The 10,917-nt window shown below is 38.8% G+C and overlaps 1 protein-coding gene across 1 annotated transcript; it reads right to left on the bottom strand.

Moving 5' to 3' along the window:
- Positions 1–4,103: 4,103 nt before the first annotated feature.
- On the bottom strand, positions 4,104–5,999 carry LOC119240030 (olfactory receptor 7A10-like). Its single transcript, XM_037504399.1, has 3 exons — positions 5,959–5,999; positions 5,573–5,581; positions 4,104–5,028 (listed from the first exon to the last, which is right to left on the bottom strand). The coding sequence occupies exons 1-3, from the start codon at positions 5,997–5,999 to the stop codon at positions 4,104–4,106; spliced, it is 975 nt and encodes a 324-aa protein (XP_037360296.1).
- Positions 6,000–10,917: the final 4,918 nt, after the last annotated feature.

The following is a 10,917-nucleotide window of genomic DNA, read 5'->3' as shown; positions in this document are numbered from 1 at the left end:
CCTGTGCTTTTTCCCAGTGGTTCTCTGAGTAGCGGAGGTGGGGTGGAGGGGAGCACCTCAACACAGGGGCTTTTATTCAAGCCGGGTACTGTGTCTGCCCCATGTTCACCTTGTGTTGTGCCCACAGCTGTATGGATCCCATGCCCTGAATTCTGCACTCTAGGTCTCAGTTCCAGGGCTATCAGATCCAAAACACTGGCTGTCACCCTGTGCAGTGCCCGCTGCCATGGCGTGTCCTATGCCCTGAATCCTGTGCCTAGCTCTCTGTTCCAGGATGGGGTTTTGCTCCATGCCTTATTTCCTTCCTTATCCCCGTTTGTGTGGCCCACTCTCTCTCAGTGACTGAGGGTGTTTTTGGGATCCCTGGTTTCCAACTGTAGGGTGTTGGTGATTTTTTTCTGGTTGCTAGTGGCGCCAGAGATCTTTCCTAGTGTCCTTTGGGAACTGTTTTTTTACCCCTTGGGTCGGGGGAACATAGTGGGAGTGGCATGGAGTGCCTCAACGGTGTGGGGGTGCTGTTTCTACCCTGTGCCCCACATTCATGGGGCTCTCATGCCCCGAATTTCATGCCCCGTGTCTCAGTTCCAAAGCCCTCAGGTCCAGGACCGGGCTGTAGCCCAATTCAGTGTCCACAGAAATGGTGCCTTTTGCACCCTGTTCCTGTGTCGGGTGCCTGGTTTCTGATTACTCAATGAGGGACATTCACCTCAGTGGGGGCTCCTGTGTGTCTCCCCACAAGCCTAGGTTGCAGGCAGGGGGACCTGGGCAGCCATGATCCGTGTATGCTTTTCAAGCATGCTGCTTTTCTCCACAAGCTTACAGGCTGGCCTTGGGCTATTTGTAGGTCTCCTGGGAGTCTTTGGTTTTCTCTAATGGCGCCTGGAGTCATTCGTTCACCTCCGTGGCAATTCCTGCACGGTTCTCCACAGTTCCAGTTCACAGGGTGCAGTGGCTGAAATAGTTCCTTTCCATTCACAGTCCCACTTGATGGGTAGTTTGTTCTTGCTGTTTTTTTTTTTTTTTGTTTGTTTGTTTTTTTGTTTTTTTCCATTTTTCTGTTGGTTGGAGAGTGCTGACTTTGTGGGTGGGGTAGGGTATCAGGGTTCTGAGCTTTCCTCCCTTCTAGTCCTCTTTTATGGCACCTTTCTTCTTTGGGCAGTTTGCCAGAGTTGCCCATTTATCTTCCATGTACCAGTTCTCACAGGGTCCTGCCGCTTTTCGTCCCTTTTAATTTTTTTTATGGGAGGTCTTACTCGCGGCGTTTCCTCACTGCCATGTTGATCGCAGTCCTGGAGGAGACAGTTTTCCGTGACAGCAGTTTCATGGGTCTTAAAAATTAATGTCACCGAGCCTCCCTCGTGGCGCAGTGGTTGAGCACTGGGTTGCAAAGCTACCCTCAGCCTCTGCAGCGCCGGTTCAATCCCCGGCTGCTCCCTGGCCACCACAGGAGGGTTCCACATGGCGCGCAGACCTCTCCTGCCTCTCGCTGCTCCCCTCAGCAGTGTACTTCAGTCGGCATGCTCTGCTCCCTGCTCTGGCTCTGGTGAATTCTCTCACCCTCCCGTGCTTCTGACTGTACCCAGTGCTTGTATAAATAAATAAAAATAAATCTAAAAAAAAGCAATATGTTTAAAAAAATTAATGTCACCTTAATTAAAATGAAATTAATTAAATGTAAAATTCAACAATTAAAAATAATGACATTCATGTCCATTGGTCAACAACTACAGATCTTGCAGCAGAGTAAATCTTACATCAACACTCACGGTGAGTTTTCTTGTTACTTGGATTCCAGAAAATGTAGTGAGTCTATGGAATCAATGATTTCAGCGCAGGAAGGTCTTGATTCCATCACTTTTCTGATGAAGCAGAAATGTCAGCTTTCTTAGATAATCTGGTTTCCAGTGCCAAAGTTCATTCTCAGTATTCAAAGGACATCAGTCCATTAAACATTTTGTAAGCATATACTTACGAATTTCTGCTTCAAATACTTATAGTGATTTCTGTTTTTAAAAACAGCATAAAAATAGACTGTTCTACATAGAAAAGGATAGCAGGCCTTCCAAGAGACATCTGAAATTAATGGCTTATCTCATTTGGTTTGAGGATGCTGCTGCTGCTGTCTCCATTACATGAGGACATGCTGGTGGCCCATGGTTAGCAGTGGAAAATCTATTTCACAATGTCTCTTCTTCAGATACCTAAAAGGAACTGCATATTGAAGGACAATTTGGAAGGTGACTGGACTGTGTGACTCATGACTGTTAGAAATCAGTTTTCAGGGAATTTGTTGTGGCCTGAAGCATTTGATCATGTTAGAGAGAGAAAGAAAACAACAGGGGAATTTTTAGGTCAGGGAAAAATCCATGGACCGGGATATTTCTGGTGCTGCATAAATTAAATCGCTGATCTCAATAAAGAAATTATGTAGAATATAAATTAAAGTAAGATTTTGATTACAGTGTGGTAAATTATGAGAAATATCTTTGCTAAAAATCTCATGTAAAAATCAAGGCATTATTTGAAAAGAGAATAAACAATGACTACAATTGGAAGACTCTGTGGAATCAGCATCCTCTATTTTACCAAAGAACACACAAGCTTCAGTGTTACGCCAGGTTACCATTATGATCTATCTGATGAAGCACTTAACACCTTGTCTAATCCTGTAATAAGTTCATTTAAAAATATATTCACCTTTCAAGAGAAAGCGCACTGTTCTTATGCCTCTTCTCTGCCCTCTCTTATTGCCTCCACATCAAGATTGAAAGTTATATCTGAGGGTGTGATAGAGAGACAAATGCAAATTAGAAAGAAGGAGGAAATGGGCAAATATCAAATAATTGCAGGATTCTTCTAATTTCTATTATAAAAACTTGAAAAATATACATGAGAATGAATTCTGACAGACTCTATGGAAAAAGTAAATAATTTTAGAGAAAAACAAATATATTGATGTGATACACTTTAGAAATTTTGGATTCCATGTGCCATCTGAACAAAGGAAGTTATTCATCATCTTTTCTCAGCTAGTTGGTTGAAGTTCAAAGACTAATTATAATAAAGTAAAAATCAAAATCAACAAGCAACTATAAACCAGAGACACACTACGGAGGGTGGGGAAGGGAGAAAGGATTAGGGTCAAAATAAGGGGGGTGGGAATTGTGTGGGGATTATAACCAAGATAAAAATGCATACATTGTGCAAAAATGAAAAATGATGTAAAAATATATAAAATAAAATAAAAATTTAATTAAAAAATTATTACCATCAAAAAACCAAATTCAATAGTGTCCTGCTCCAAAGAAATTCATTGTCCTAAACTTGCTATTATTGCATAAGACATTTATAACCTGTGAGTGAAGCCAATTATAGTAGAAAATGTCTCCTGAAAGTATTATGCCTATCAAAATATTAAAAGAAAACAATAATACATAATTTGGAGAATCATAGAAATTAATAATAGAATATTATTATTAATAACATGTAATAATAACAAATATTGAAAGGGCCAGAAATAGTAATTTTTATGACATCTCTTATGTTTCTACTGTTAAAAAGATTAGTGGTAATTTGAAGTATGACTATGGATTATTGTTAATTTAATCTGATGGCAATTCCAGTTTCAGATGTGACATTTTCTGGAGTGAATTAATGGGGCGAGTACCTGGGTACTCACATAGACTTACTACAAAATGTTATTTCCCATGTAATGCAGAAATTGTTTTTTTTTTTTTGTCTGCTAGGAACAACAGTATATATTTATTCTTCCATTTCATTCAATTATAAAGGAAAGAGAAGGAAATAACTATATAAATGCTCTGTTTTTTATATTAATATTTTACTGTATAAAATTCATGCAATGCATTCTATTTTCTACAATGAACACAGATTAACATTGTAAAGGAAATATAGATAAATTTTATAATGTATGGAAAACTGAAAGATTAAATTATGCATATAAGGTAAATCAGGTACATCACAGATCATGTACATATTAACTAATAAAAGCATGAAGATTTAGGTTTTTCAGGACTTTGAGCCCTATTCCTCATGAGCAGGGAATCTTGAGACAATGGACACTACCATGCAAGGACTGTTTCTCAGCTGAAGAGTTTAACTAGGGCCTGCTTTATATCCTTGTTTCTCAGACTGTAGATAAAAGGGTTCAGCATGGGGGTGACCACAGTGTACATCACCGAGGCTATTGCACTGTCTCTGGGGTTTTCAGTAGCAGCAGAACTGAGATAAACTCCAAAGGCTGTGCCATAGAACAAGGAGACAACTGAGAGGTGAGACCCACAAGTGGAAAAGGCTTTATACTTGCCACTAGCTGATGAGATTCTCAAAATGGAGGTTACAATCTTAGAGTAAGAGAAGAAGATGGCACTGACTGGAATTCCACCTAAAATTCCAGTAGTAAAGTACAGGACTAACTCACTGAGGAAAGTGTCAGAACAAGCAAGTTGGATCACCTGATTAAGTTCACAAAAGAAGTGAGGGATTTCCAGTTGTGTACAAAAAGACAGTTGTAAAACCATTAAGGTATGCAGTAGAGAATCTAGAATAATCAACAACCAGGAGGCAAAAAGCAAGACACCACAGAACTTGGGGTTCATGATGACCATGTAGTGCAGTGGGTGGCAGATGGCCACAAACCTATCATAGGCCATCACGGTCAAGAGGAAGTTGTCTAATCCTCCAAAAACTATGAAAAAGTATATCTGGGAGATGCAGCCTTCATAGGTTATGACTTTGCTCTGCATCTGGATGTTCAACAGCATCTTTGGGACAGTGGTAGAGGTGAAACAGATGTCAGTGAAAGACAGGTTGGAGAGAAAGAAATACATGGGGGTGTGGAGGTGGGAGTCAGTGATTATGGCCAGGATGATGAGAAGATTTCCAATGAGTGTAATCAGGTACATGGACAGGAACAACCAAAAGAGGAGAGGCTGGAGCACTGCTTCTTCTGAAAGTCCCAGTAGGATAAATTCTGATATACGAGTTTGGTTTCCAGATTCCATGTAGCTGATGAAATCGCTGGAATATAAACAATAATTGTATAAATTTAGACATAGACATTGATGACTGAATTTACACAAATTAGCTGGCTTTATTTAAGCGTATTTCATTAATAAATCACTCAATATTGTACATGAGACTAGTGTCTGCAATCTAAATTTTTTTTAATTATATATAAATTTTGCAACCTCTCTAGATACTGAAAATATTAGATCCTTAGATCTAATCCAAACATTTTTTAAGGCAAATTTTGACTATAAATATGCTAAGGCATTTTTGTTGTTGTTGTTCAACAATTGTTTAATGTTTTTCCCCTAGTATTGCTTAATGCACTGGAAATGGCAGTGAAATTAATTTTCAAAATATTATCCTTAACACGGTTTTCTTCTGGTTAAGTGTCTAGTAAGGTGACAATAAAATATCAACAAATAAGTAAACAATAGTTATTATATTAATTAAAACAATACAGCTTGATGAAGATGTGGAGTGACAAGGAACTGTTGTTTAAGCAGTTTTTCTAGGTCTGGACCAGGAGATATATCAGATGAGCCTGGGACATCTTGCAGTGCCAGAAAGCAACAAGCACACAACCCTGCATGATAAGAATAGACCAAAGGGACACAGAAGGTATCTGCAAGAACTTCCAAGGCCCAGAACTGGAACAATTTGAGCAATGAAATAAGAACAGCAAAATAAGGGGATGCACAAAAAAATAAAATAAAAATTGACTGAAAAAAGATATAAAAATATCCATGATTCCTTGCTTATATAAACAAAAGATAGTAAATCAATTAACTAAAAAATATTAAATAATCAAATAAATGCATACAAAATAGAGACAAATCTCAGGCTAAGAAATCCAATTTATGTAGATATTCCATTTTGAAAGAGGTGGAAATATTTGCCTTTCCATGAAGTGTGGGTTTACATGATAACTTCCTCACAAAGAACACAGTTTGAATGGGGAAAAATGCCATAAATAAATCTGACAGAGATTCAGTGAGGTAATATATGTCACAGTGAACAGTAATAAGTCATATTGATAGCATGCACACATCATATTAAGGGAGGATACAATACAATGCTTTAGTGGATTATTGTCTTCTCCCCAAAAGCCATAATTTCAGTAAACTCTGAATAAAGCATTAGGCAAATCCAATTACAGGGACATTTTACAAAAATGCCTGACCATTTCTCAAATCTTTTCATTCTCACTGTACAAGGGAATTTTAATGAACTTGACAGCCTAACGAAGCCTAAGGAGAAATATGATAAATGTAATGTGTATCCTGGTTGGGAGAAATTCAGTAGGTTAAACTGGGTATGGACTTTATGGAAACTTTGTACTATCTGAAAATTTTAAAATTTATTCCTAAAAACTTTTAAATAATTTATTGTCCGAGCCCGCGGACTGGTCAACGAGGTTCTCGAGGGGAGAGCAGCGACCTGAAGAACAGGGGTACACCACGGAGGGAGACACGTGCACTCTTCCTTTAGCTATCGCAGGTCTCGTTTACTTTCGGTTTCGGCAGGGCTTTATAGCTGGGGACCGGAAGCGGAAGAAGCAGGCCAACAGTGCCTAGCCAATGATCAAACACATATACGGATCGCCAGAGGCCGTCATGCGCACTGGGCCAAAAGAAGCTAATCCCGGAAGGGCACATGCCCTTATTTGGTGCGCCGGAGGTCGTCATGCGCACTGGGCCAAAAGAAGCACAGCCAATCACAGAAAGGGGGAGTATCCTGATGCCACGAGGTAAGGCGCCAACAATTTATTGCTATGTTTAATATATTTTAATAATATTAGAATCTAAACCCTTTGGAAACAACAGGTCCTGTGCTTAACTCCAGATTCACTGCATGCCTTGGACATGAACATCATAGCTGTAAGTCTCACACTCTTTATCCATAAAATAGGAATTACAACAAAAAACCCATCGATTTATCAAAATAATTAAATAGAATAATGTAAAAAGGCTCACCTGTGCCTAGCATTGATTAGCTAATTTTGCACATACAGAGTCTCCACTGCTCATAGAGTCATTCCTCATCTCCCACCAACCTAGACTGTGATTTCTGCTACTCCTCTCTCTAGGGCATGGACACAGGCAACACTCTGTCGGTCACACTGAGCTAGGTGATCTTTCAGTGGATCTGATCAGGAGTCCCATTTGCTACGCGTCCTACACTAACTCCACTAATTGCAAAATTAAGTAGCAATGCAATAACCAAGACATACATCTCTGTTCTCTGCCTTGTTGCCTCCCTGGTCCAACTCATATTTAACTCTTTATGCCCTGCCCTCATTATTTCTCACATAACAAGAACTACTTGTCATTTCCTATGCACACCTTACTCTATCTTTAATAAATATAATCTCTATATAACTTAATAAGTCCTACATTTATTTCTCTGCTGCCCCTTACCTTTTTTTTTATTTTTTACAGGAATAATTCCACATCTGCATCAAGTCTCAGTCCTTGATAATTATTTTAAGGTTGTCTGTAAAGACTTCAGCTAATCTCCCCAAGGTGAGTCAACTTCTTTTGCATCCACAACACCAGGATTTCAGTGCCTTATGAGGAACGTGTCACTATTTCCATGACCCTTCCCCTGGTTTAAATCTGTTTCCCTTGAGAAAATATGTAATATCTTACCTTCCATGCATTAAGTAGTCAATTTTTTTTAAATCAACTACAAGGGTGAAAGATGGGATGTTAAATATTTTCATCAGTGGGAAAAAGGAGAAGCAGTAAGGAAATGTTTTTAATGGATGGAGGGAAGTCTCTTAATTGAGAGTCAACACCAGAGGAGACTGATTAAAAAAAGAAAAAAAAACCCAAGGTATCTAAGTATATTCAGCATCTCCTACCAGAATCACAGATGGTATTTGGCACATTTTATATCATTAAATTTACCTTTACTGGCTGTTGTCGATTTACTCCACCAAAGTCAATACTGAAAAAGAATCTGTTGTGCCATTCCACATCCCCCAGCACCCGTGAAGATGCTGTGCTCACCCAGAAGCTGTCAGGGAGCAGGGCCTCCCTGGTGGCATAAGGGGTTAAGATGTAACCTACAAAGCTATCCGCAGCCACTGCAGCACAAGTTCAATTCCCGGCCAGGGAGCTACCCACATGGCGCAGCAGACCTCTCTTGACTCACCTGCTGCTCCCCTCAGCAATGTATTTCAGTCAATCTGCTTGTTCTGTCCCCTACTCTGTCTCTGGTGAATCCTCTCCCCCTCCACTCCTCTGGCTTGTACCCCAGATCTTGTATGTATAAATAAATAAATTTTTGGAAAAAAAATAAAAGAAGTTGTCAAGAAATAGTCTGAACTCACTAACCCACATTCTTTCTTGGCTGATGGATGAAGTGGGAAGTTCTGTCTCCAGGAAGGTCAGGCAGATGGGTCCACTCATGACCCTTGGATGTCACTGTGGTGCTTTCTTTTCACCCGTAATTATTAAAGCAGACTTAAGAGGGCACCGTATGTGCATTAAATTTAAAGCATTAAATTTCCCCTTACTCTCTCTTGTCTATTTACTCCACCAAATTTCTGTGACTTTAGAGGCTGGATTCCCATGAGCCTCATTAATCAGGTTTTTTTTTTGTCTCTTTAATCCCAGAGAGATTCAGTTCTCTGGGGATAAGCGAGAAAAACAATACAGATGTGCCATTTTTGACCCTTGGGTGATATGTTGCTTATTTATTTATTTGTATTGAGGTAGCATTGGCTTACAAGACTGCATATGCTTCAGAAATACATGATCCCACCCAGCACCAAGTCACCCACAGTCCTCCTTCATAGTCCATTGGGCCTCCTCCCCCTTGAGAGAGAGCCTCTAATCGTCTAGTCCAATGGACCCCTTCCTCTGAGAAGGAGGTCATGTGTGGTCTCTGGCATACAGGGGGCTCCACAGTGATCTCTCCTTGCATTTCTGAAGTGAGTTTCCTTGTCTAAAGAGTCATAGAAACAATTGAATATTTTTCATTGACATTTTAGGGTTTATTCAAATATTCCTGACCATAGCAATCACATATAGGCTCACTGCCATATTTTAATCATGGCTTCTATGTTGGCTAATTAACAATATTTCTATAATAAAGGGAATGCCTCTTCTGTCAAAAGGGCATAGGCAAAGGTGATTGAGAATGACCTCACAAGAATGGGTCCGGGAATGTGTACCCACATTGGAGTTGAGCGATGCAGGAACTGGCCAACACACATCAACTTGTATGTTTTTCTATCCAAGGCAATGATTTTCTTACAAGACTGAAACACTCATGGTGCTCAAAATATTTTTCATAAAAGTGTTTAATATAACATATATGTAAGTATGTATCATTTATATATCAACTATATGACATCTGTATATATATCACATATATATTTAAAGAACTCATACAACTCAATAGCAAATACATAATAGCAAAAATATATTGAGTCACTTAAGCTCTTTAAATATGTTGAACATGACCCCTTGTCAGATATATTTTGTAAATGTTTTATCTAACTGTATAGATTGCCTTCTCAATTTGATGATGTTTTCTTTTGCTCTTCAGAGGCTTTTAAATTTGTTGTCCCATTTGTTTGTTTATGCTTTTTTTGTCTTTGCTATAGAAAGCAAATAAAAAATTATTGTTAAGACCAGTAGTTAAAAGCTTACCTCTTATTATTCTGCAGAAGTTTTATGGTTTCAGATCTTATGGCATCCTTAACCCATTTTAAATTGATTTTTGTGTAATGTCAATTAGTGGCACAGCTCACTCTTTTGAAGGTGGTGCTCAGTTTTCCTAATAATATTTATTGAAGAAACTATCCTTTCCTCTTTGAATATCTTTGGTAATTTTTGTCATAAATTAGTCAATTATAATTGGGTGAGTTTATTTCTGGGTTCTAATTCTGTCCCAGTGATTGATGTGTCTGTTTTTATGCTAATATTATACTGTTTTGACTAATATAACTCTATAATATAGTTTGAATTCTGAATGTGTGATGTCAGTCATTTTTCTAAAGATGCTTGAGTATTTTTTGTTCCATACAAATTTTAGGATTAAAAAAATTTCTGTGAAAAATACAACTGAGGAGAGAGGGTTTTGGTGGGAATAGAAAGGTCAGGGGTCCCAGTGGTATATGGTGCAGGACTATTGTGCAGAGGGTTCTAGAAACCTCCAAGTTCTGATGGTGAAGCTTGCCTCCATAGGTAGGCTTGAATAACCCTGGTGTAAAGCCCTGGAATCCTGAAGAAGAGGAAGTCTCATGGGAAGCCTGGTGAGACAGTGGCCTTGATTCTGAAGACTGTCTGACTGGCTAAGTATTGCACACTTATGGAGAGTTCAACAAAGCCAACCATATTCCACCTGGTTATTCTGCCCTATGAGATTATGCAAATAGATAAAAAAGATCTGAAATTACATTTAGTTTATGATTGGATAAACTAGAGGGATGAAAGTAGAGGCAAATTATGTCTCCATAACTTTTTAATATTAGTCTCTGGGCCTCTTCAGTCAGGACTGGATCCTAACTATTTTGCATAGATTTGCTCACTATCAGACAAATGTCTACTAGTGATCCAAATGCTTCAAAAAATTTGTAAATGTCATCATTTTGAGAAAGGGACTTCCATAAAAATGAAAGGTCATATCTGCCAGTGGGATATATGATGCAGCAATGAAGGGCTGTTGTATTACCATACAATCAATCCTTCCATAATAAAATCCCCAACAGCCCAGGTCAGCAGGAAGTAGGCATATGATTACACCACCTCTTTCTCCCACAGACATGGAAGGTCAAACTGCCAGGAGGGGAATGATACATTAATTAAACATTTGTCTCTATTTTTGCCCCTCCCATTTCCTTTATTTATCCTCTAGCTTAACAACCTTATTTTC

Source organism: Talpa occidentalis, unplaced genomic scaffold, assembly GCF_014898055.3.
Source record: "Talpa occidentalis isolate TD23 unplaced genomic scaffold, MPIMG_talOcc4v2.1 talOcc4.12, whole genome shotgun sequence".
Lineage (NCBI taxonomy): Eukaryota > Metazoa > Chordata > Mammalia > Eulipotyphla > Talpidae > Talpa > Talpa occidentalis.
Note: the sequence above shows the minus strand (reverse complement) of the source record. Positions and strands in the feature narration are given on the sequence as shown.